Source organism: Cherax quadricarinatus, chromosome 18 (genome assembly GCF_038502225.1).
Source record: "Cherax quadricarinatus isolate ZL_2023a chromosome 18, ASM3850222v1, whole genome shotgun sequence".
In the NCBI taxonomy this organism is placed as follows: Eukaryota; Metazoa; Arthropoda; class Malacostraca; order Decapoda; family Parastacidae; genus Cherax; species Cherax quadricarinatus.
Genome location: NC_091309.1, coordinates 33,224,733 through 33,252,706, shown reverse-complemented (window position 1 = coordinate 33,252,706; position 27,974 = coordinate 33,224,733). Strand labels below are relative to the sequence as shown.

Here is a 27,974-nt window from a genome sequence, read left to right as displayed (position 1 = left end):
GGCTCTGATCCACCAGGAGGCCTGGTCACAGACCGGGCCGCGGGGGCGTTGACCCCCGGAACTCTCTCCAGGTAAACTCCAGGTGACACTGATTGGCAGAGAGAGCTAGCTGACAGCAATAATACTGACAAAGATGTCAAAATTTTTTTTTACATAAAACCCAAAACCTTTATAGCATGCACTGTCCAATCAAAATGAAGCAGATTACAGCAGAGAGACTAAACAGCTCATGGCTAACAAATAGTATCTTAAATCCAGTAATAAAAAGCACCACTTGAAAAACTGTTCAGATTAGGCCTGATTACTAAATAACTGACTAAATGATTTATGTCAATACTCACAAACCTATTACGAAAATCAAAGCAAATGTATTACAAAAATAGATTTATTGAAATAAAAGGCAATATGAAAAGGACCTGGCAAACCCTCTCCAAAATTTTGGGTTCTAGAAAACTGTCTAGAAACAGAGATAAACCTAACTAAATCAGATGAACCTCACATATAGCCTATAGACACGGCCAACAAACTTAATGTCTTCTTCTCTACTGTAGAATCAAAGCTAGCAAGCAAAATTCCAAGCTCAAATATTTAGCCAAAAGACTACCTCACTGGCAACTACCCAAATACTCTAGCTCCAACTAATTCTATCAAAGTCTCACTCATCATTAGATCATTAAAAAACAAAACAGGAGATCTAAATAACCTGCCACCACTCATTTAAATGAAAAAGCAGCTTATGTGCTGTCACCCATTATTGCAACATTGTTTAACAAGTCTGTTGAGTCCTCAACCTTCCCATCCATACTCAAGACAGTAAGGGTCACCCTGATCCTCTAAGGAGGTGATCCAAATGATCCGAAAAACTATAGACCTATATCAAACTTGCCCTTACTTTCTAAAATAATAAAAAAATAATACACAAACAATTTTAAAAAAAGTATGAATGATGCAATTATACAAATGCTTGAGCTAATATATACAGCCCTCAATAAAAATGAATATCCACTGGGGCTCTTCATTGACCTAAAGAAAGCATTTGATTCAGTAGACTACAATCACCTGAACCTAAAACTAAATCATTTCGGCATCAGAGGACATTCTCTCGATTACCTTAAATCTTATCTTAATGACAGACACCAGTATGTATATGCAAATGGAGTCAACTCCACTATCCAGCCTGTAGCTGTTGGAGTGCCCCAGGGCAGTGTCCAGTGTCCTAGGCCCACTTCCCCTTCTCATCTACATCAATGATCTGCCAAATGCATCTCAACTCCTTAAACCAGTTCTATTCACAGATGACAATATTTATGTCTACTCCCACTCAAACCCAGGTATACATGTACTTAGAGACACTGTAAACAACGAGCTGCTAAAAATATATACCTGGATGATGACCAACAAACTCACTCTCAACATAGACAAAACATACTTCATGCTATTTGGAAACAGCCTTAAATATCCAACTTAACATATCAATAAATAGTTCCCCTATTACAAGACACACCGAGGGTAATAACGAGGCGTAAATTTCTAGGTATTCTCCTCGACTGTAATCTTAAATTTCATTCCCACATCCACCATATATCCAAGAAAATTTTCAAATCAGTAGGCATCCTTTCCAATATACAATACTGTATACCCCAAACAACACTCCTTACCCTGTACCACTCTTTTACCCTTTCAGGGTCGACAGGCCCTCTCCTAAACTTGTTCTCAGGGTCGGAAATTTTTCGGGGGGGGGGGGGGGGGGATTCTTATGAAATGTTAGAGAATCTTTTCCTGATCATAATGACTCCAAAAGTATGAAATTTGATGGAAAACTTACGGAATTATGCTCTCGCGAAGTTAGCGGTCTCGACGATGTTTATGCATCGGCGATTTTGCCCACTTGGAGCCCTATTTTCGGCCAATTCCAGTGTACTAGTTGACAAAAATTATAACTATTTAGCTAGAATTCTATTTTTTCTATCGAATGAGTACAAGAAGCCACCCATTTACTGATTTCAACTATCCAATACAGTGGTCAGAATTTAGCAATTTTGCCAATTTCACACAAATTTCAAAAGATGCCAATTTCCAAATAGGGTCCAGAATAAACAAGAAAGACATTCCTGGCACTAAAATAACAATTCCTCTGTTCATTAGTCACATCCCCATGCCCCTCTTACATTCTTTTGCTTTCCACTTTGAATTTTTATTCTCACAAAAAATAGAAGATTTACTATTATGCAGACTACTGCATTAGTGTAGAAATGGTATAAATAATATCAGCGCACTTGTGAAAGAATATTAGACTCACCAGTTGACGTGTATTGGATGCTTAGCATGATTTGTTTACTTTTGAACTGTGGTAAAAATCGAACATTTCAGCTGCTTTGAGCTCAATTTCAAGGTACTTTTCATTGTAAAACCAGTGAAAATCATCTCTGTAATATGTCTTCCATTCTATAAAATGAGACCAGGAAAACTAGAATACAACAATAAATACCATATGAAAATACAGTGCAAAGTCGCTGTTTTAATCCAAAAACACGGTCAAAGTTTTTTTTGTCTCATTACGCACTGTGTGCTGCAGGATTTTTTTTATACTGTGCACACTGACCACATAGACCCATTCTTTCATATGTAGGCCTGCCAGCTTTCACTAGATTTGAGGGCACTAGAATATAGGCGTACTAGTACGTCAAAAACCCTGGTGCGTAAGCCGCACTAGTACGTCCGAAACCCTGAAAGGGTTAAATAACGGTCTACTGTATACAGAACATTAAACATCAATATAAACCCTCCGCTTAAACATCTCCTTGATAGTTACAAAAGAACACTGTCACAATACTAGGCACAACGCACTCTGACATCCCTCATGTCAGTCTCGCACTATTTATTTATTTAGTAATTTTGAGCATACATACAGAGGTACAAAAAATACAGGTAAGAGCAGCATGCCAAAGCCACTTATATGCATAGCATTATGGGCTGGCTTAAAATTAACTTAAGATTAACTAAGCAATGATGAAATCAGTGATAAGACATTATTGTAAACAGATAACTATAAAGCACAAATGAGTATTACAAAGACAGGTCATATGGTTGCATGCATTGCTGTACATTCAGTCGAATGGAGTATTCTGTTAGATTGGGTTTTAGGTTTAACATTAATGTGATATAATTGTGAGAAACATTTAAGATATACAATTTATAAGGCTCAGTTATTCAGTATTTATTTGGTTTTGGGTGAGTAAGTGATCTTTGAGAAGAGACTTGAATTTATAAACAGGTAGTGTTTCTTTTATATTTACAGGTAATGAATTCCAGATTTTAGGGCCTTTAATGTGCATTGAGTTTTTGCATAGCGTGAGATGGACACGAGGAACATCAAAGAGTGATCTGTGCCTTGTGTTATGGTCATGTGTTCTGTTGAGGTTGGCAAGATGTTTGAGGGGAGGGTTAATATCAGAGTTAAGTGTTCTATGTATGTAATAGGTGCAATAATAAGTATGGATGTTTTGTATGGTGAGTAGGTTGAATGTTTTAAATATTGGTGGAGTGTGCTGCCTGTAGTGAGAATTTGTTATCATTCTAACTGCAGCCTTTTGTTGGGTAATTAGTGGTCTGAGATGGTTAATTGTTGTTGAGCCCCATGCACAAATTCCATAGGTGAGATAGGGGTAAATAAGAGAAAGATAGGGGGCCAGGAGGGCTGACTGTGGAGCATAGTACCGTATCTTCGATAGTATGCCTACAGTCTTGGAAATTTTCTTAGAAATTTGTTGTATGTGTGTATGAAATTTGAGTCTATTATCGAGGTGGATTCCTAAGAATTTTCCCTCTGTTAGCTTTGTGATAGGTGATCCGTTTATCATTATGTTAAGAGGGACACCTGTAGCTCTGTTACCAAACTGAATGAAGTAGGTTTTGTCAATGTTTAGTGTAAGTTTGTTAGTCCTCATCCAGGTAGATATTTTCTGTAATTCGGTATTTACAGTATTGGCTAGCGTGACTGGGCTCAGGTGAGAGAAGACATATGTAGTGTCATCTGCAAATAGTGTGGGTTTGAGTAATTGCGAAGCATTTGGCAAGTCATTTATGTATAGGAGAAAGAGACGAGGGCCAAGGACACTTCCCTGTGGGACACCAACTGTAATTGGTTGTGCGGAAGAGCTTGCCCCATTTGCGTACACATATTGGCTTCTGTTGCTGAGGTATGACTTGAGGTAGTTGAGGGAGATCCCTCTTATACGATAGTGTGACAATTTTACGTGGAGCAAGTCATGGTCAACTGTATCAAAAGCTTTACGTAAGTCAATGAAGATCCCCAGTGGGACTTCTTTTTTCTCTATTGCAGTGTGTATATATGTTCTAGCATGTGTATAATAGCATCATTAGTATTTTTATTAGGCCTGAATCCAAATTGGCAGGGGTTGAGTATGTTTTGGGAGATGAGGTAGGAGTAGATTCGTTTATGAATTAATTTTTAGAAGATTTTTGAGAGAGGGTGTAAATTGGATATTGGCCTATAGTTATTCAACTCTGTTTGGTCTCCTCCTTTATGGATCGGGGTGACCCTTGCTATTTTGAGAACTGTAGGGAAGGTGGAGGATTCAATGGATTTGTTAAAGAGTGTTGCAATGATTGGTGATAGCACTTGTGACACTTTTTTGTATATAAAGGGTGGCAAGGTATTTAAATCTCCTGCCTTGTTTTTTAGTGCATTGATAATAAGGGAGACTTCGTATGGGTTAGTCGGAGCTAGGAACAGTGTGTTCGGGTAGTTGCCAGTGAGGTAGTCATTTGGTGGGGTATCTGAGCTTGGGATTTTATTGGCAAGGTTTTGTCCTATAGTGGAGAAGAAATCATTGAGTCTGTTTGCTGTTTCTGTTGGTGGGAGTTGGGGTTGATATGATTTTGCTAATTTTATTTCACTATTTCGTGATATCTTTTTTGTTCCCAGAATTTCAGATAGGGTTTTCCAGGTCTTTTTTATATCACCTCGTAAGTTGGATAATCTGTTCTCATAATACAATTTTTTTGCCCTTCTTATCAGGCTGGTTAGGATTGACGAGTAATGTTTTGTTTGGTCTCTGGTTATGTGACCCATTCTGTACTGTTTTTCATATCGGTGTTTTGCATTTATGGATTTGAGAATGCTGGGTGTTAGCCAGGGACTGTTCAGTCTCTTAGCTGTCATCTGTTTAGTTTTTTTAGGGCAGTGCTTATTATAGAGGTATTGGGTCTTTTTTAGAAAATTATTAAAACATTCGTCAATATCTGTATAGATTTCTAGCTCAGTGTGCCATTCAATGTTTGTTACTGCTGTTGTGAAGTTATTAATGGCTGCCTCATTGTGAAGTCTGAAGGTGACTTTAGTAGTGTCTTGGGGTATTTTACCAAGAGTTGTTATGAGGAAAGTAGGGTAGTGGTCTGTGGTATTATCTGTAATTATGCCTGATTTTAAAGGGGATATGGTGTTGGTCCAGATGTGGTCAAGTAGGGAAACACTAGTCTCCGTAACTCTTGTAGGTTTTGTTACTGTTGGTAGCAACATGCAGTTACTCATCGTGTTTGTGAATTCAGTAACGTGTGGGTCCTGGTCTTGCAGGAGATTTATATTTAAGTCACCTGAGAGTAGTAAGTGATCTTTGTTCATGCGTGCATCAGTTATCATACGTGCATCAGTTATCATACTTCCTAGGTTTTGACTAAATTGGCTAATGTTTGACTGTGGAACTCTGTAGATGTTTATCAATGTGAGAGGTTTTTGTAGGTATTTGGATTTGAATTTAGCTATTATATATTCCCCATGTTCATCCCTTGTGCAAGTATTAGTGATACATTCTAGTTGGTCTGAGTAGTATATAGCTGTGCCACCCCCTTGCTGATCTGTCCTACAGTTGTGTATGGCTGTGTAACCAGGAATGGCATAGACATCTGTAGTATCAGGCTTCAGCCAGGTTTCAGTTAGTGTAATGATGGACATATTGGCATGCAAGGAATTTAGTAATGCTATGAGGTCATCGTAATGCTTGCTTAAAGATCTGATATTGTAGTTAAAGACAGTTATGTTTTTGTTGGCTCTGAGAAGTGCCTTTGATTGTTCTGCTGTGTAGTAATTACAGTAACTGTTTGATTCATTTAAGTCATTCAATAAGAGGTTGGTATCAGGATCAATGCTTGTAATCATAAGATTTGTAGTGAATCTATAGTTAGAATTAAGTATAAAACAAAGTAAATCTTCTAAAGCTAAAAAATAGCACCTGAATTATTTAACAAATGTAAAAATAATGAGCTAAGGTAGTTTTTTTTAAAGCTAAAATAAAGGAGACAATATAAAAGGGACTAAAATAATTTGTGGTGAACAAATAAAGTGATGATCAAATAATGGAGCTTGGGAATATGATAGTAGGTAGTACTTTAAAGGTAATTCTTTAAAGTTAGAATTATAATATAAAATTATAATATAAAAGGGACTAATATAAGTTGTGGTGAACAATAAAGTGGTAATCAAATAAACGAGCTTTGGAATATAATGGCAAAATAGTGAACTTATTACACTTTAGCACCTGAGAATAGCACCTTGATTATTTTAACAATTGTGAATATATGAACTAAGGTAGTTATATAAAGCTAAAATAATGGAAAAAAAATATATAAGGGACTAAAATTAAGTAATGCAAAAATGCAATGCGCATAAAGGATCCGAAGATCTGGAATTCACTACCTGAACCAGTGAAGGATCCCCTGACAACATACAAATTTAGGGCTATGCTTAAAAATCGTCTCGTCCCTCAATACCAACCAAACGAACCAAAACAACTTCTAACCATTTGAAGCAACTCTCCCAAATATTATATGACCTCTAATCTATTAAATATCTGCCAATCCATGAAACAGTATTACTGTTTGAACCATTAATTGTAATACTGTTCTTATTGTGCAACTTCAAGATTATTATAGTTATAAACTTCCACTTTGACTACCTCACATTAGTATTAGGATAAAATAAAGATTTATTAAAAAGTTAACCATTCGTCTTCTCTAGGCAAAAGTAATTATTAAGTCTGCCTGAAATGCCCCAGCATGATAGTGGCTTTCTTTGTACTTAACAAATCAAAACTGTAAATTACACATTGTAACCTTGCAAGAAATAAAATCTTTATATTATCTTTATGCGAGACTGACACAAGGGATGTCAAAGAGTACCTTTTGCCTTGTATTGTGACTGTGCATTCTGTTGTAGCTATCAAGAACAACTTTAAGTGGAGGGTTTATATTGGAATTTAATGTTCTGTATATATAGTATGTCTCGTATATTTAGTAGATTCAGGCTTTTGTAAAGTGGTGGGGTGTGCTTTCTGGCACAGGAGCTGGTAATCATTTGCACAGCAACTTTTTGTTGGGTTATTAAAGGTTTAAGGTGGTTGGCTGTGGTTTATCCCCAGGCACAAATACCATAGGTGAGGTAGGGATATATTAAAGAGTGGTATAGGGTAAGGAGTGTTGTTTGGGGTACGTAGTATTTTATCTTGGAAAGGATACGTACTGATTTGGAAATTTTCTTGGATATATGCTGGATGTGGGAATGAAAATTATAATTACAGCCAAGGAGAAGTGTGTCTTATAATAGGGGAACTATTTATCGATATGTTAAGTTGGATACTTAAGGCTCTGTTTCCAAATAGCATGAAGTATGTTTTGTCTATGTTGAGAGTGAATTTGTTGGTCATCATCCAAGTACAAGTACATATTTTTAGCAGCTCATTTACAATGTCTCTTAGAATAGCTGGCTATTAGTGAGTAGACATTAGTAGTGTTGTCTGCAAACAGAAATGGTTTAAGAAGTTGAGATGGATTGGGGAGATCTGGAGTTTACCTGGAGAGTGTTCCGGGGGTCAACGCCCCCGCGGCCTGGTCTGTGACCAGGCCTCCTGGTGGATCAGAGCCTGATCAACCAGGACGTTACTGCTGGCTGCACACAATCCAACGAATGACCCACAGTCCGGCTGGTCAGGTACCGACTTTAGGTGTTTGTCCAGTGCCTGCTTGAAGACAGCCAGGGGTCTATTGGTAATCCCCCTTATGTATGCTGGGAGGCAGTTGAACAGTCTCGGGTCCCTGACACTTATTGTATTGTCTCTTAACGTGACACCCCTGCTTTTCATTGGCGGGATGTTGCATCGTCTGCCATGTGTTTTGCTTTCGTTGCGAGTGATTTTCGTGTGCAAGTTCGGTACTAGTCCCTCTAGGGTTTTCCAGGTGTATATAATCATGTATCTCTCCCGCCTGCATTCCAGGGGGACATTAGGACATTAATTAGAGAAAATGTTTCAGCATAAGTGGCTTCTTCAATCCTAATCTGATTACAACTGAAGAAGCCATTTGCGGCAAAATGTTTCCTCTAATAAATGTCCTGAACTGTACCTAAGTGCCTTTTTCCATTTCTTCCTGTAACATCTCAGGATGTGAATACTACCCGTCTTTCTTCTCTCATTACCTTACACTTAAAAGGGTTCAACTATAGTAGCCACTTATCAGACCTTACTCACAGCGTGCTTGTGCCACCCTGCAGTCTTCTACCGCCAGTTTTGAGTTACGAAACAATCAAACTGATGTCTGTGGTATAGGATGGAAGCAGTAATGATGTGTATGGAGTATGTGATAAGGCAGCAGAATTCCATCTAGGGAATTTTGTAAAAGACAAATCTTAAAGGAAATGCTGCCCAGGAAATATTGTGGTTAGAGACAGTACAAAGTATTCTTTGCATAGGAGAGCAAGAGAAAATATAGCTACTTTTCATACCAATTTAAGAAAAAGAGTAAAATCCATAAATGTTTCATTATAATATACAAGTTCCTAAAGTTACATATTCATTTAGAAATAAATTTTGTAAATGAAATGTGCAATATCTTTAAGGAACTGAGGATAAAGCAAGAATGAATATTTACTAGATTAATGTTAAGGTACATTATTTTTATTTACAGGTTCTTGACATTGCAAACCAGACTCGTGGCTACTGTGGTTGCAAAGAGGTTGACTGTATCAAATCTCATGTTAAGAGGGTAGCAGATGGCAAGTATGAGATTTGTGGCAGAAATGTCTATGTTAGGGTAAGTACTCAAGTACAGGCCTACTGGTAAGTTGGACAGCCATGGTGGAAGAGATAAACAGTACTGAACTTTGGTAACAAATCTTCAATAGTAGTATTTGACCAAAAAAAAACATTTACTATACACTCAGGAAACAAGGGGAATATTCTCTAGTAAAAGTGATGCTAAGTCTGAAATATGTTATGTTATTGTAGTTTTATGTCTAGACAGGGTTGTGAATGCTAGTGAGAGAAAGGTGCAATTGCAAAGAATGTTTTTATATAAATTTCCAGTTCATAAAGTTGATACAAGTTGATGACAAGTGGAGGATTTCAGAAATGCATGCAACAAAGTTGAAAGTGAATACAAAAAAAAATACATATTGAAAGAAATATGTAGGAAGTGAATATTTTAGGTAAGTAGCAATGTTTGTGTCAGCAGAGAAACCTAAGACAGATGAAACTTATCATAATAGATGATCAAGCAAAATTAACAGGAGTGTTGGGAATTCTGTGAATTTTCCTTAACCCTTTCACTGTCGAGATCTTTGATCACAAATTTGCTCTCAGTATCGAAGAAAAAAAAAATCTTATCAAAATCTTAAGAATATTTTTCTGATTGTTTAAAAAAAAAAAGTTTGCGATCAGCACTCACCGAGACATAGAGGCGTGAAGTTGACAAAGTCAACTGCTTACTGCAACATCAGCAACTGCCACTCACTTAGTAATATTAGTTTTACTTTTATTCTATTTTTCTTTTCTCTTCTAATACATATTTTATTTTTTCAAGTAACTTTTGTGGCCTGTATGCAACACAACTGCACAATCATTGTTATTACAGTGGACCCCCGCATAACGATTACCTCCAAATGCGACCAATTATGTAAGTGTATTTATGTAAGTGCGTTTGTACGTGTATGTTTGGGGGTCTGAAAGGAATAATCTACTTCACAATATTCCTTATGGGAATAAATTCGGTCAGTACTGGCACCTGAACATACTTATGGAGTGAAAAAATATCGTTAACCGGGGGTCCACTGTATATTGTTCACAAAACTTGTTTACACAAAACCACTCTGCCTTCCCCACTCACACCATCATCCCCACCATCCATGCTTTCTTCCCCACCATCCAAGCTGCCTTCCCCAAAACCCACACTGTCTTCCCTTTTCACTATCTGTATCTGGTATCCTGGGCATTGCTTTCAGTCACAAACTCCTCAAAACCATGAAAATCATCTTCACTGACACTTCCATCTGTGTTAGAACTATCACTTGGGCAGTCCCAAATTCACTGGGGAGTCGAATATTTCTTACCGCTAGGCATGCTGAACAAGGACTACTGAAATGGCATTCCCACAATGCACCACTGGCTCCCAGATTTTTTTTATACTGCACACTGACCATGAAGACCCATTCTCTCACATGTAGGCCTACCAGCTTTCTCCCGCTAGATTTGAAGCCACTAGAATTTTGGCATAGTACTACAGCACCAACACTGACTCCTAAGCCGTAGTACTATGGCACCAACAGTGAAAGGGTTAATGGATTTTAAACAGGTTATGTATCAGTATAGTAGTCCAACAATTTTATATGGATATCATGCATAACATTTTCAGTGTTGCAGCTAGAGGTGAGTGGAGACAATGGAATTGTCTGAAATCCATGTTGTGTCAATATTATGCCAAGAATCAAGAATATAAAAAATTTAGATGGTGTACTGATTAATATTACTACACCATCACTAGAAAATGAGTAGATGAGAGGATGTGGTAATGTACTGTGTTCATCATTTTAGTATGTCAGCGTCCTCTAAAATCCTAACCACAAGAGGTTATCCCTTGTACTTTATGTTATTCTTGAACTGTGTAGGTGGTGATTTACACATTCTTCAAGGTTTCATGGGGTAAATTCAGCCACAACTCACAACTGCCTCCTAAAGTCACGGGAGAGAGCTGATATCCTTCCTCCATACTATATTTGAGCCCAGAGGCTCTAAATGGAGTTCATGTCCTGGAAGTTTCCTGGCCAGTCATCAAAAGTGGTTACTTATTTCCACAGTCATAAAGCCACTGAACAACAAATTTTAGTGTGACAATTAGAATTGTTTTCCACAAAAAACTCTCACCACAGTGAGCAAAAGATTTGGGCAAATGGTAACAGATCAGTTCTAGGTACGTTAGTATAGTTAACGGTAGTGAAGTTTTTCTGTGCTTTCCCGGATGTGTTCTTAGTGTGGGCAATATCATGAACACTGTCCAGAAGAAGCTGACACCACCAGGTACTCACCAGATGCTCATGCACATTGCTGACTTCTATTTCCTTAATTTGATGGTCTGCCTTTTGTAATCCAGTTACATCTGGAACTGTCATATGACAGCGACTTAGTCTTGCCCATAATTCATCAAAAGCCAAAAGTATCAGACAAACTCAAATTTCAAGATCACATGGTGCAGGGGGGGCAAAGGTCACAAATTCATGCACCATACAAGCCCAGAAGGCACTTAGAATCTAGCCAGTAGCCAGAGGAAATCTGGAGAAGTCCCGCTTTGAGTTACCAGGCCAGTATAAGTTGTCTCACTGATAAATATACCAGGGTAGGGCATTACATATTGAAAACTAAATTATGTCAGGTTCCTTAAACCCATCATACTTTAATGATGAACACTGTAGAACTGTATGAAGCTAATATTAACATTAATAAAAATATAGTGGCTGTAGTGTAGATGTCCAAGAAAGAGTTGAAAAGAGGCAGAGAAAATTTTATAGTGGCAGGTGCTTAGGCATCCAGTATATGTGAGCATGTGAGCATATTAGATTATATATAAGTGATTTTTTTTGGTATGTCCTTAACAACTGGAGGAGCAATGTGATTAATGAAGTAATCCAGGAACACTGGTACTAAATATCCTGCCTCCAGAGTTCTGGAGGTGGAATGTTTGGTGCTTGAACCCTGAAAGTTGTCAGGATGCTGTAATTTGGACATTATGAATAGCAAACATATGCGAAAGTACTTATGGAGAACCTTTTGCTATTTTCACTGTGGTTATCCTGCACATGTGTTATTACCTGTTTTGGAGATTCTTCTGCATCTAAAGTGTGAGGTATGTAAAGAATCACTTTATAATGCCCAACTATAATTATGCTTAATCCACCTAAGTTTAAATAAAATAGACGAGAACATTTATGTGAATACACACACATCTTCGAAGTTATTATAAAAAAATGGTACATACACTATTGTACAAGCACACTATGTGGTGCTTCAATAAGTGCCAGGTTTACATTCCTATGAGGAATATATGGATTAAGTGTTTATTTCATCATTCAGAAGAGTCAACTGAAAGAGCTCGGCCGGCATTGGAGTGTGGACCTGTCTTCTGAAGGTTCCTCAGTTGTTTATTGGTGGTGTAGGCCCTGTTTAAGCTCTGCTTCACATTCTTTCTTTTCTTGTGTGCTTGAGTTGTCATTGTCTTCTCCATCAGGCAGTGTTGTGTGGCCCATTTATGGGGGGTTCGACTGAGATGTCATTCGCCCCCATAGAGAGGGACCCCCCTCCTGTCTCTACACAGTTGACAACTGTTTCACTACCGTTGGACCAAGATATGGCTAGTGCGCCCCCTACTGGGATAAACAAATGGGCCCTTGAGGTTGACGACAGTGCCAGGCCCCTGTCTAGCCCAAAACACCAACCCACCACTTGTCCAGACTATGCTCCTCCTCCTCACATTACTCCAGACGTGGTGGTGGTGGTTCTTGTGCATGCTAAGGATGGCGGTACGCCCTTCACCAACCCACGGGACATCACCAACGCCATCAGTGGATCTCCTTTCAGCAAGGCTTGCATAGATGGGGGTGTCCAACAACTTGGTAGGGGTGCAGCCCTAAGGCTCCGGCTCCATCGTAAGTCTTTTCTGGCTAAAATTTGCCACTAAATGCCATTCGTGTCCTGGGTAGGTGGAATGTTGTCTGCTGGGAGGTCTGCTCCTCAATCCTCGCCACTGGCTGTTGTTACGGCAGAATTGGACCGATTTCTACATCCCTCTCAGATGAGGAGATCCACTCTGAATTGGTTCACAGTGGGGGTGATGACTTAGGTTAGCGGGAGGTTTGGAGCCTCTCAAATCATCCTACCCAATCTCGTATGGTTGATGTATGTTTCTCGGGTGCTCTCCCGAAATTTATGACTTTTGGCAATCTAAGATTTCCTGTTCTTCCTTATACTTTTCCTTTACTCATGTGTCGGAAATGTTTCCTTTTTGGGCATGGAGAGTTGTCTTGCCGTGGTAAGGTAAAATGTGCGAACTGCAGAGGGTTTCACCCAGTAGTTAAAGACGGCATTACCTGTACCCACCCAGCTTCGTGCTACTTCTGTAAAGGGAACCACAAGGTTACCTCCCAATCTTGCCCGGCATATCGCCAGGCTCTTGATTTGGCAAACTCAGCCAGGGTCCAGTCTTGTTCGCTTGATGAATGTAACTCCTGCTTGTGGTCCGTAAAGCCATTCACAGTCCATCAGCCCCTTCCTCCTTCACCTCCAGTGCCCCCCACTAAGGGAGTCTCCCCAACACCAACACGGCCAGGACATCTGTACTCCGCAGCTGTGAGGGCTAATATCCCTGTTACAAATCTGTTTGGGGCTCTTGCAGACCTCTCTTTCCCTTTAGAGGATTCCCCACCCCCTGGGCAACATCAACTCAGGGTGTCCTCGAACCCGGCTTCCATTGCGGAAATTATTGCACATACCTCCCCCTTGTCCACAATGCACGTCCTCCCGTCGAGGTGGTACAGTTCCCAAATCGACTCGTTGCTCAGAGCCCCACCCAGTTCAGATGGACATCATACCCGACCCGGAGCCTCCCATCTCGCAGCCGACTCCCCCCCCCCCTCAATTCTCCTCAACCCCAGCCTTGGCCTGTCTCCACTCCAGGACCCTTCATGTCTGAAGGTCCTGCTTTCTCACTCTCGCCTGCCTGGGCTTTATTCCTTCATCCTATCCTCCTCCTGCTGGAGGTGCTACATTCTTACCTCCAGGGCACCTCTTTTGTGACTGAATGTCTCTCGGTTCTCCCTCACCTTATTGGGCTGCTTAGTTCACATACGTGAACCTTTCTCACCCCTCTATTTTTCTTCTTTGGAACGCATGTTCTGTACTGGGGAAGCTTCCAGACCTTCAGAGGTATCTGGATGAGGTACAGCCACTGGTGATGGGTCTCTCAGACATGGTTACGCCCTCAACATTCTCTTCGGATGCCTGGTTTCACTGTTTACTGTAGGGATCGCCTTGCAGGCAGCGGAGGTGGCCTAGCTCTTCTTGTACGCAACCAGCTCCAGAGTATGACCCTTTCTCTCCAAGCCCATGAGAGTGGAGTGTTGGAAACTCTGACTGTGAGAGTTGCCTTGGGCACTCAGTGGTGCAACATACTCCTGATCTATAATCCGGGCAGGTCGGTTACACACAGTGAATTTACCTATTACTTTGGAAAACTCCATGGTTCTACGCTTGTGATAGAAGACTTTAATGCAAGGCACCAGTTCTGGGAGCCATCCATTTCTTTGGGATTGGTAAATCCCACAGGTAGGGCCCTGTTCCAAACCCTCCTTGCATCTCACCTTTCGTTGCTCACACCACCAGGTTTGGAGACTAGAGTGGATCCTTATACCAGGCGAGTTTCTACCCTAGACCTCATTCTTGGGTGTGGATATTTTACTACAGCTGCTGTTACTGTAGGCCCCTCCATGGGGAGTGACCATCTTCCAGTCCTTACTTCTACAAATGAAGCCTTAGCAGTGCCAGTGACGGCAGTTCGTTCACGGTGGAAAATCACTCAGGCTGGTTGGACAAACTATAATCAGGCCCTTGCTGATTACAGCCTGCCTCAGGACTTCTTGCTGGATGAGGCTGTCGCGTCTGCAAGGGGCCATGCACGAGGCGGGCTCGCATTCATTTTGTGTCTCCGGGAGCTTCTCCCGTTCATGCCCCCGGGTTCCATGGTGGAATGATGGGTGCCTCTAAGCAGTGAAGACACGTCGGACAGCGTGGGCACGGTGGCAGTGCCAACCCTCTCGGACTCAGCAGTTGGCTTACCGAAGGGCAGACGCTCTTTGTCGGTGAACCCTCCTCCAAGCGAAACGTGCATTCTTTTCGCACCTCTGCCAGTCAGGCATGGGGTTTCTTCCACTCCATGTTGGGATCAAGTTCTGTAAGTACTTTTCCCCTGCTGGGGGAAGGAGTGACCCCACTCTTACCCCAGGACAAGGCAGAGACACTTGCAAATTTCTTCGGTCCTATGTTTTCTCCTCCTCCTCCTCTACCCTCTAAGGTGATCAAATCGTGCCCTTTGCCACCTGCCATACTTGAGGTTCACTGCCAGGTACTGGCATCTCCCTTTAGCTCCCATGAACTGCAGCGGACACTTTCCCAACTTTCTTCCCGCTCTTCTCCAGGGGAGGACAACTTACCCTATTCATTTATACTACATCTACCTCCCTCCTGTACAGAAGCTATGCTGGAGGTTTTCAATACCAGCTGGTATACAGGTGTCGTCCCTGATATGTGGAAACACACTCTTCTGATTCCGATTCTAAAGCCGGGCAAGGATGATACCCAACCGAGCTCTTACCGGCCCATTGCTCTACTGCCCTGCTTGGGTAAGGTGCTGGAACGACTGGTGGCTACTCGTCTCTCTTGGTGGATTGAGGAACATGGCCTCCTGCCTGATAACCAGAGTGGCTTCCGAGAAGGTTGATCCACTCTCGACCCTTTGCTTCAATTTACACAGCTTGTGCACAATTCATTTGAATGCCGGGAGTTCCTTTTGGCTGCATTTTTGGACCTATGCAGAGCATTTGACTCTGCATCACACACAGCAATTGTTTTCAAGCTGACCCGCATGGGGCTGACAGGAGCTCCCCTCTGTTGGATGCGCAACATTTTGCAAGGGAGGACCTTTCGTGTAGCAGTGGGTGGCGCTTTGTCCTCACCCTGTCCTGTATACCGGGGAGTGCCCCAGGGATCTGTTCTTAGCTCACTCCTTTTCTCTGTCTTATTGTCGGATCTCCCTTCCATCCAGGGAGTGCATACCCTGGTATATGTGGATGATGTGGCCCTTATGTGCAGTGCCCCAGCTTTACTGACAGCACAGGAAACACTTCAGGGTGCCATGCAATGCATATCATGGGCCACCACCTGGGGTTTGGAGGTTAGTGACACTAAGTCCAAGCTCTTATGCTTTACTAGACACCGACTCCCCACTCTTCCATCAGTCTCATTGAACCAGCTGCCAATCCCTTTGGTATCTTCTCATCGTTGGTTGGGAGTCACCTTAGATGCACCATTCTCGACATGGAAGAAACACATAGCGGCCCTCCACCTCTCGTGCGCACGTCGCATTGCATTTATGCGCCGGATCTCTGGCACCAAGTGGAGGGAGGATCGAGACCTCCTCTATAAGTTCTATATAGCTATGGTTCGCAGCAAGCTCACTTATGCGAGTGAGGTGTATGGCTCGGCTTCTTCCTCTTCTCTTCATCGCTTAGACATTCTCCAGAATTCAACCATCCATAATATGCTGGGGGCATTCCCCTCCACCCCTATCGCAGCCTTGGAGGCAGAGTCGGGGATAGTCCCCCTCTCATCGGTGAGGACAGCGAAGAACTGTTTACGACTCCATCATATGGCCTCTCTGCCTTGTACTCACCCCTGTCACCTCTCTTCACAGATGTGGGAGACAGCCTCTGTCCCCCCATGTTTGGCTCGGCCTTCCTTTGTAGCCAGGGCCCAGCGTTCCCTGCCCTGCCTTACTCTTCCTGCACTTGTGATGACTCCCTCCCCTCTCCACTCTCTGGCACCCCCGTGGCTGGACCTGACACGATACATTCACCTGGATTGGCACTATAGGAACAGGGAACCCCCTCAGTTAGTTGCATTTCTATTTGAAGAGTTTTGCTCTGTTACGTATGGCTCTTCATTCTCCATCTACACAGATGGCTCGGCACAGTCTTCCCCCGCTTCTACATCTGTGGCCTTCTTCGCTAATCTCTCCCTGTGTCAAACATGGTGGTTGGACCCTGCTCATTCTGTTCTGGCAGGGGAGCTCTTCGCCATTCACCAGGCTCTGGCTTTTGTCCTAGATCACATTCCCCCACAACCATTGGTCCTCTTTGATTCCCAATCTTCCCTGGCACTTTTGTGCTCTGCCCGTCCACGATCACTGCTCGTCCTCATTCGTCAGACACAATCTCTCCTCCTGTGCTTCTTGCGGAGCCCAGGTTGGAGCATCTCCCTTCAGTGGGTTCCCACCCATGATGGAATCTGGGGCAATGAAGTGGCAGATCGGGCGGCCTCCCTCGCGCACACACTTCCTACTGTTACCCCTCTTGCCCTGGGCCACAGTGATTTCACAAGGGCTGTTTGGAAGGAAATCCGTCATCAGTGGCAAGAGGGCCTTGCGCACTCTCTCTCTTCTTCAGCGTTGGGCTCTGTCCAAACTTTTAATGGCCCCTGCCCTTGGGCTCGCCATCCCAACCGCTCAGTGGACGTTGCACTGACTCGCCTTCGAGTCGGGCACTCGCGACTGGTGGCTCATCTATATCGCCTTCGGATGACAGACTCTCCATACTGCCCGTGGTGTCCCTCACAGCCTGAGATGGAACACTTCCTGCTGTGGTGCCCATGTTATCACTCTGCATGGACTACTCTCCGTGTGGCCTTGCGCACTATTGGGGTGCACACTTTCACTCTACCTGTCCTCCTCAACTGGGAGGGGTTTTGCCCTCTGGACTGTCAGGGGATATTGGCTTGTACCGCTCCTTCCTGCTGGCTTCAGGGCATATCAGAGACATATGATACATAGTTATTAGTCAAGACATTCTTCCACTTTGGTCGATATTCCCTCTCCTAGCACTGGACGGCCGGGCTCAATACGGCGTATGCTGTCAGTGGCCCTGAAACCCAACAGAAGAAGAAGAGGCAACTGAAGAAAGAGCCAATAATCTCCAATTTTATTGGAGATTATGGATTCAAATTACCTCAATGTTCAATAAAAAATTTATGAAGCAGATTTGAAACCATGAAGCTCTTTTCTGCAGGAGCTGGTGAGCCTACTGCAGTGCTCCACACACCTTGTACAATGAATTAGCTAGTAGGCTAAGAACAGCATAGTATTTATAAACAAGCTACCACTTGTAGGGTAAAACCAGTTAACTAGTTATTTTGGTAAAGTATAATTCCAGGAGTATAAATCAGTTAATGAACAAAATCACATTAAATTAATTGGAGAAGCTCCATTTCATAAATGATATTTATCATAGGAAATTAAAACCAATCAATTACTATATGCATTTATTAAGCATAAACATTAAGAGGCATAATTTATAGGGCAGCAGTGTAGCTACCATATTGCAGTGACAGTAAGCTGTCTGCAATGCTCCTGTACCATGTCAGCACTAGGATAGGGTATGCAGAGTAACTACCATAAATAAATGCATCCCTTGGCATTCTGGTCACTGTTTAAGCAAGCAAATTAAAATCCAGCTAATGGAATATAGTTGTGATGATCTGCACAAAGTTCATTTAAATTGACAATCTTGCTGAACATTGATTAAAATGACAGCAGTGAATAGTGCTGTACATGACAAATTCAAAATACAGTGGACCCTTGATTAACGCTATTAATCCGTTCCCGAGAGCTCATCGTTAGTCAAAATTATCGTTAGTCAAGTTAATTTTCCCCATAAGAAATAATGGAAATCAAGTTAATCCGTGCAGGACACCCCAAAGTATGAAAAAAAAAAAATTGTTTTTACCACATGAAATATTAATTTTAATACACACAAACTGAAGAAGACATGCACAGCTTCATGGCACTTACCTTTATTGAAGATCTGGTGATGATTGATGGGATGGGAGGAGGGGAGTGTGTTGATGGCCTTAGTGTTTAGAAGGGGAATCCCCTTCCATTAGGACTTGTGATAATATGAAATGTTCCAATTGTATGTTTGGATGGGACCGTGGTGGCTGGCTGGCTTGTAAACAATGGCACCCACAGGACAAGTGAGGCATGCTCAGGCCAAAGTGGATGCGTCTCGAATGGAACGAATAGCGTTGGTCGGGTTTTTTAGCGCTAGTCGAGGGAAAATTTTTGCGTTAAAATGTATTGCTAGTCGGATTTAACGTTAGACGATGCCAACGTTGGACGAGGGTCCACTGTACTAACTGTATATAATATATACACATACAGACTGCTTTGATGCATAAAATACATTTCCCCAGGTAGGTAGACATACTGCACTGCAGTGTTCCATCCTTTCCAGTAAGGAGTAATGATGGCTTGTGTTATGTTGGCCAAACAGTGGAACCTCTACTTGTGAGCACATCCATGTGTGAGTTTTTCCAAATACGAGCAGTCGATGGATTGATTTTTTCCTTCCATATGCGAGCAAAATTTCCATAAGCAAGCAGACCTCAAGGCAGGTTCCTCAACACTGGTGAGGGGTTCTTGCTCTTGACCTAGGTAATTTTATCTCATTTGTTTGTTGGGCTATCTTATTGAAACTTGGGCAATGTATGATGGAAAGACGTTTCTTAACTTACACCAAAAATGAAAGAAATCGGAGCATAAATAATGGAGTTCACTTCTCAGCAATTAGCCACCCCAGCAGTATTTTCGTATGGCTTTTATGGATGTATTCTCGTTTTCTTGGTCTCATTTGATAGATTGGAAGATATATTACAGAAATAGATATGATTTTGATTGCTTTCACGATGAAAAGTACCTTGAAATTGAGCTCAACGTAGGAAAAATGCTCCATTGCTTGGCTATATTCAAGAGTAAACAAATGACATCACTGTCAATTCCAATATGCAGCAGTGAATGGTTTGACATTATTTATACAATTATTGCAATATGGCATAACAGTAAATCTTAAATTTTTTGTATGAATAAAAATTTTAAATTATTTGCATTGTAATAATAATAATAATAATAATAATAATAATAATAATAATAATAATAATAATAAAACATATAATAATATTAGTATAATATAATACAATAATAATATGTATAATAATACATATATAATAATAATGTACTACATAATATTAACAATTATAATAACAGACGACTTCAAAAGGCCATCACTAGATGGCAGTGTTTACCACAAGAAAGAGGGAGTGGTTTGGCCGCCTCCACCTGTTACATAATGACATTTTATTCATTCTAGACTATATATCAGGTTTCTATGTTATTAATATTGTTTATTATTTCATATTAGATGAACTGTGATAGATAAATAAGCCATAAAGTTGATGATAGCAAAATATTCAAGGAGTATTTTGTCCTATCTCCAGACAAACTCTCATCGGCTGCTGCCGCCTCCACATGTATAATGACATTTTATTCATTCTGGGGTATATATCAGGTTTCTATGTTATTTATATTGTTTGTTATGTCATATTAAACGAACTGTGATAGATAAATAAGCCATATAGATGATATTAGTGAAATTATTCAAGAAGTATTTTCTCCAGACAAACTCTCATCCACCGCCGACACCGCCCATACCACTACTTGAATTACATATTTTATTCATTTTAGAGTATATATCAGGTTTCTATGTTATTTATATTGTTTATATTATTTCATATTAGATGAACTGTGATAGATAAATAAGCCACAGAGTTGATATTAGCGAAATTATTGAAGTATAGAATTCCACTGGAATGGATTAATTGCATTTCAATTAATTTAAACGAGGAAAATTGACTCTCCAATCAAGCAAATCCAGTTGCGAGCAAGGTCACGGAATGGGTTAAACTCGCAAGTAGAGGTTCCACTATATACCGACTGCATTGTATCCACTCCAGCATATGCCAAGGCAGAATCCAGCCAACCAGATTATCTTACTTTCTGGAAGAGACTTCCACACAGGATTGTACATTCTTTATTAAAGCAATTCAAAGTATCAATCACCAACAAAAAGGAAAAACTGAATGATCATGAAAATAAAAAACAAGGGCCATGGTAAAAATGAAAAATAACTTTACACGCTTTGTTATAGCATAATATACAATGCCTCAGGCATAAGGCAATTAATGGATAATATGGTATCACCGAGAAATTTCTTGGGTAGAGACCAAAAACTCTGAAATACAGTGGTACCTTGACTTATGAGTACCCCAACTTACGAGTTTTCCGAGTTACAAGCCATCGCTCAGTCGATTTTTTGCTTCGAGCTGCAAGCAAGCTTCAGATATGCTGCCACTAGTGGCGCAGCAAATGCCACAACATCTGCCCAGCATCCCGCGTCTCACTCATTTAGTGCACGTGGTTACCTCGCCATGGAAGCATCTCTCATGTTGTGCTTGCGTTTTGTGCAGTTTTGCCAAATTTCTTTTTCCTAACCATGGGTCCGAATAAAGTAAGTGCAAAGGACAGTGCTGATAAGAAGAGGATGATGTCTATCGAATTAAAGCATGAAATCATAGAAAAACACAAGCGAGGTGTGCGTGTAGTCAACTTGGCAAGGCAGTCTGAGCTTATTACTTCTACGGTATGTACTATACTAAAGCAGGAGGAGTTGATAAAGGCTATAACACCAGCCAAGGGTGTTAAAATAATTTCTAAGCTGCGGACCTCTGTCCATGAAAAGATGGAGAAGCTGCTGCTGATGATGTGGTTGATGGAGATGCAGCTCACAGGAGATACCATGATGGAGGGTATCCTGTGAAAATGCACGAGGTATTTACACTGATTTGCTGCAGCAGACCCCAGGCAATTCAACAGACGAGGCGTCGGAAGAGTCATTTAAAGCCAGTCAGAGATGGTTTGACAATTTCAAAAGGAGGACCGGCATTCACTGTCATCAGGCATGGTGAGGCAGCGAGCTCAGATGTGAAGGCAGCAGAGGATTACCTCCAAACTTCTGCAGAAGTGATAGCTGAAGGATACATCCTTCAGCAAGTCTTCAACCTTGACGAGACAGGGTTCTTCTGGAAGATGATGCTAAGGAAGACTTACGTAAATGCAGAGAAGGTGCTAGGCCACAAACCCACGAAGGATAGGTTAACCCTCACACTGTGCGCCAATGTGAGTGGCAACTGCAAGATCAAGCTGCTGCTCATATATCATTCAGAAAACCACAGAGCCTTTAAGCCGCATAAAATTCTAAAAGAAAAACTGCAGGTTATGTGTAGGACTTTGACCTGTGTGTGTAAGAAACTGTGGCCTGAGGTTGTGTCCGAAAGGGACTTCGAAGGATTCAAACCCAAAGTGGCGGTGGTGGAGGAAATTGTGTTCCTCAAAGTCCATGGGCATGGTGGCGGATGAAGGTGGTGTGAACGAGCTCATTGAGGAGCACTCTGAGGAATTGATGACGGAGGAGTTTAACCCTTAAACTGTCCAAATGTATATATACGTTCACTACCCCAGTGCCCCGAATATTTTGAAAAATAAAAGTCATTTTTTAAATGAAAATAAAGAGCACATTTTTCTAAGCATTACAGGATTAACCCCTTCAGGGTCCAAGGCCAAAATCTGAAGTGGTGCTCCAGTGTCCAAGAAATTTTGAAAAAAAAAAATTATTTTTTCTTACAGAATTAAAGGGTATATTTTTGTGAAGGTAATAAGACAAAAAAAAAGTTTTTTCTGATCAGTACTTGCCGAGATACAGCGGTGGGAAGTTGACCCAAAATGACCGGGTGGCGGCAACATCAGTAACTTCCGCAAAATCCCATTTTTTTATTTTATGTTTTTTATACTTTTTTCTTTTTTCTATTTTTTTCTTTTTCTAATAACATTTGTGGCCTGTGAGACCAGTATAATGTATATTGTATAAGTGTACACTCATTGTATTCAACACAATAACTGCACTAATTTGTTTATCATTATATTGCTTACAAAACTTGTTTACAAGTTTTTTGTAAACAAAATGATGAAAATATTAGTGCGGTTATTGTGTTGAATACAACGGTACCATATAGTACAATGGTGCCATAGGGTGCAATATGGTACAATGGCACCATATGATACAATGGTACCATATGGTACAATGGCACATGATACAATGGTACCATATAGTACAATGGTGCCATAGGGTGCAATGGTACCATAGGGTGCAATGGTACCATGTGGTACAATGGCATCATATGATACAATGGTACCATATGGTACAATATGGCACATGATACAATGGTACCATATGATACAATGGTACCATATGGTAGGATGGCACCATTTGGTACAATGGTACCATATGATACAATGGTTATGGTACCATATGGTGCAATGGTACCTTATGGTACCACATGGTGTAATGGTACCATGGTGCCATATGATGCAATGGTACCATATGGTACATTGTACCATACAGTACAATGATACCATATGGATCATTGTACCATATGGTACTGTTGTATTCCACACAAACACACTAATATTTTCATTATTATTTTGTTTACAATAGTTGTTTACAACAAAAATATGCAAAAATGTTGTATATTAGTAATGTTCTATTATATATTTACAAGTGTACAGGAACTTTACGTGTTCCTTGAGGTGGATGACAAAGCACTTTGTCTCGGAAACTGCGGAGTCAGTAGCTAGCAGCTTGCGTCGCCGCTCACTCAGTCTTGGCTGGTGTCTCATGCCACCAACACCTATTGACCATATGTTACAGGGTACCATATGGTACATTGTACTATATGGTAAAGGGTACCATGCAGTACAGGACACCATATGGTACAGATACAGGGATAACTATGAAAATAAGTCACCCTGACTTTTTTGCGTTATCCTAGGATTTTATACATATGCTGCTATGTATGATAATCTATGTAATTGTATTTCTGTACACCTGAATAAACTTACTCAAGTGCATGTGGCATCATAAGTAAGTTTATTTAGTTATACACAAATAAAGTTACATAGAATATCATACTTAGCAGCAAATTCCTTCTATCTTGCTCCAACTGAGCCCACGGAAGTCACCGAGATTATAAAGTCACTTAAAAATAACTCGGAATCTGTCTCATGTCCCACCATTATTGTACAAGAGTGGGGCCCATGTCCTCTCGCATACTATCTCATTGCTTTTTAACAAGTCACTAGAAGCTAGCACCTTCCCGAAACTACTCAAGATGGCAAGGGTTACACCAATACATAAAGGTGGTGACCCTACAGATTTAAACAACTATAGGTCAATATCAAACTTACCATTGCTATCCAAAATCTTTGAGAAACTCGTGCACAGGAGACTATATTCATTTATAATGTCACAAAACACACTCAACCCCTGCCAATTTGGATTCAGGAAAAAGCACTAACGATGCAATTATAAAAATGCTAGGTCTGCTTTACACAGCATTGGAAAATAAGGAATATCCACTAGGAATTTTTATTGACCTAAGAAAAGCTTTTGACACAGTAGACCACAGCATCCTACTCCACAAACTTGACCATTATGGTACAAGAGGCCATGCACTTGCATATTTCAAATCTTACCTTACTAATAGGTATCAGTATGTCACCATTAAAGACACAGCATCAACAACACAGCCATTTGATACTGGAGTTCCGCAGGGAAGTGTCCTTGGTCCCCTCCTCTTCCTCATATACATCAATGATCTTCCAAACGTATCTCGACGCCTGAATTCCATTCTCTTTGCTGACGACACGACTTATGTCATCTCTCACCCTAATCTTGCAACCCTCAATACCATTGTTAATGAGGAGCTGATCAAAATATCGACTTGGATGACAGCCAATAAACTTACGCTTAACGTTGACAAAACCTACTACATTATGTTTGGTAGCAGAGCAGGAGATGCGCAAATTAACATTAAGATCGACAACACTCTAATTACCAGGCATAATGAGGGCAAATTCCTAGGCCTATACCTCGACAACAACCTGAACTTCAGCACCCATATCCAACACATAACCAAAAAAGTATCCAAAACGGTTGGGATCCTCTCCAAGATACGATACTACGTGCCACAAACTGCCCTTCTCACACTATACCATTCACTTATATATCCATACCTCACCTATGCTATCTGTGCTTGGGGTTCAACTGCAGCAACACACCTAAAGCCAATAACCCAACAAAAAGCCGCAGTAAGAATAATCACCAAATCCCATCCCTCGCAACACACCCCCCCCCACTCTTCATAGATCTAAACTTACTCCCTGTTCAGTACATCCACACTTACTACTGTGCAATTTACATCTACAGGACCTTAAATTCCATTATTAACCTTGACCTAAAACGCTTTCTTGATAGTTGTGACAGAACCCACAGGCACAACACCAGACACAAACAGCTCTATGACATTCCCCGTGTCCGACTAAACCTTTACAAAAATTCAATGTACGTCAAAGGCCCTAAAATCTGGAACACCCTACCTGAAAATTCCAAAACTGCAGACACATTCATCACCTTCAAAACTACCATCAGAAAACATCTTATGTCCCTGATACACCCTGTCAACTAATAATACGAATACCACCTGGTGGTTCACACTTACACTCACTCACCCATTTGACCATAAACAGAAATATCAATCTCAATCTCAAAATAATAAATCTTAACTAGTCATAAGTTGGCCTGTGATACTCCAATACTGAAACTACGTATAGTGCCGAAACAAAAGCATTCACATTGCTAAACTCACAACTAGTATTTAGTCACTTAGCCATAATACCAACTTATCTCATAATTTTGTAACATTTTAAACCTAAGATTTAATATAAGTCTGCCTGAAATGCCTAGCCATGCTAGGCATTCTAGTGGTACACTCTGTAATTATTATTTTACTACATGTAAACCACACAATAACCAAATTCTGTAAACTCAGCATTGTAATACTTATAGAGAATAAAGTTTGAATTTGAATATGTTTGGAGAACCTAGGATAACCCAAAAAAGTCAGACAGATTTATTTCCATTAGGGTCCCTGTACCCTGTACCATATGGTACAATGTACTATATGGTACAATGTACTATATGGTACATTGTACCATATGATACCATTGTATGACATGGCACCATTGTACCATATGGTGCCTTTGTACCATATGGCACAATGGTACCATATGGTTCAAAACCATAGAATTCATCTTCAGCTCCACTTCCATCAGTCTTAGAACTGTAAGTTGTGAAGAGGAGAGTCAAAATTCGCCCGGAGAGTGAGTGGGGAGTGAGAGCTTCCTTGCCGCCAGGCACTATGAACAAAACTACTTTGCTGGCGTTCCCACAACGCCATGCAGGCGTCCAGATTTTTTCTATGGTGTGCACACTGACCACCCAGACCCATTCTCTTAGATGTAGGCCTACCAGCCTTCTCGTGCTAAATTTGACGGCGCTAGAATTTTGGCATAGATCTACGGTTTGGACCCTGAATGTAAAGCCGTAGATCTACGGGACGGACCCTGAAAGGGTTAAAAAAAAATTTGGGTCAGTACTTACTGAGATATGAGGCTGCAAAGTTGGCACTTAATGCTCACCTGACGGCAACATTGAGTCCGCCGCTTGCAGAAGTGTTGGTGATATGCCATTTTCTCATTATTATATTATATAATTTTTATGTTCTGGTAATTACAAGTTATTGCAGTTCTTGTCATTTCATAACCAATCTTTGTTCTGACACTAATATTAGTTACTGAAATTGTACTCAAATTGTCACAAACACATTGACAGGTGGACATTTACACCTGCCTTGGTCATTTACTATTGTCTAGAAATATATACAAAGTATTTATAGGTCCCAGCAATATTTTGGATACACGGAGGAGTATAGAAAAAGAAGGGAGGAGGAGGAGGAGGAGGAGGAGGAGGGAGGAGGAGGAGGGAGGAGGAGGAGGGAGGATGAAGACGTTCCCTTCAAGCAATGTGCAAGGCAAGTGTTCAGTGACAAGCATCCGGGAGGGCAGTGATGAGATGAGATATGAGATGACACTTGATGGGCACCAGCGAGGTTGATAAATTAGACACATGTGCAACTCTTGGGTATCTTTATTGAGGAAACGTTTTGCCACACAGTGGCTTCATCAGTCCATACATAGGAGAAACTTGAAGAACAGGAGGAGAATGAGGTAATCAGTCCCTCAACCTTGAGTCGATGTGTTCAGTCCATCAATCTTGAGTAGAATACGGCAGATGAGCGGAGAAGCAGCTTATAAACCGTATGGCAGGAGAGGTGTAGCAGTCATAGGTAGTGTCACATTTGTTCAATGTGGAAGGTTGTGCCCAAGAATTAGGCAAGCGAAGAATTCCTAAGTATTAAGACCCCAAGAAGTTGCAGTGTCTGACAGGTTTGTAGATGAATGGTTCAGAGAACCGACATGTTGATAAATTAGACACATGTGCAACTCTTGGGTATCTTTATTGAGGAAACGTTTCGCCACACAGTGGCTTCATCAGTCCATACAAAGGAGAATCTTGAAGAATAGGAGGAGAATGAGGTAATCAGTCTACAAACCTGTCAGACACTGCAACTTCTTGGGATCTTAATACTTAGGAATTCTTCGCTTGCCTAATTCTTGGGCACAACCTACTTCCACATTGAACAAATGTGACACTACCTATGACTGCTACACCTCTCCTGCCATACGGTTTATAAGCTGCTTCTCCGCTCATCTGCCGTATTCTACTCAAGATTGATGGACTGAACACATCGACTCAAGGTTGAGGGACTGATTACCTCATTCTCCTCCTGTTCTTCAAGTTTCTCCTATGTATGGACTGATGAAGCCACTGTGTGGCGAAACGTTTCCTCAATAAAGATACCCAAGAGTTGCACATGTGTCTAATTTATCAACATGTCGGTTCTCTGAACCATTCATCTACAAACCAGCGAGGTTGCAGAGATGAGACTGTGCAGAGATAAGACAAG

The 27,974-nt window shown here is 41.0% G+C and overlaps 1 protein-coding gene across 13 annotated transcripts in view; it reads left to right on the top strand.

Annotated features, from left to right (window-relative positions):
- The window catches only part of LOC128689486 (GAS2-like protein 3), a 1,113,234-nt gene that overhangs the window by 1,018,857 nt on the left and 66,403 nt on the right, over positions 1-27,974 (top strand). For all 13 annotated transcript variants that reach the window (XR_008407186.1, XR_008407185.1, XM_070086395.1 and 10 more), the window contains one exon: positions 8,977-9,102. Coding sequence is in view for 11 of the 13 variants with exons in the window: in XM_070086395.1 (XP_069942496.1) it covers positions 8,977-9,102 (126 nt within the window). In the remaining 2 variants the exon portion in view is untranslated. The remainder of the gene's footprint in view (positions 1-8,976; positions 9,103-27,974) is intronic.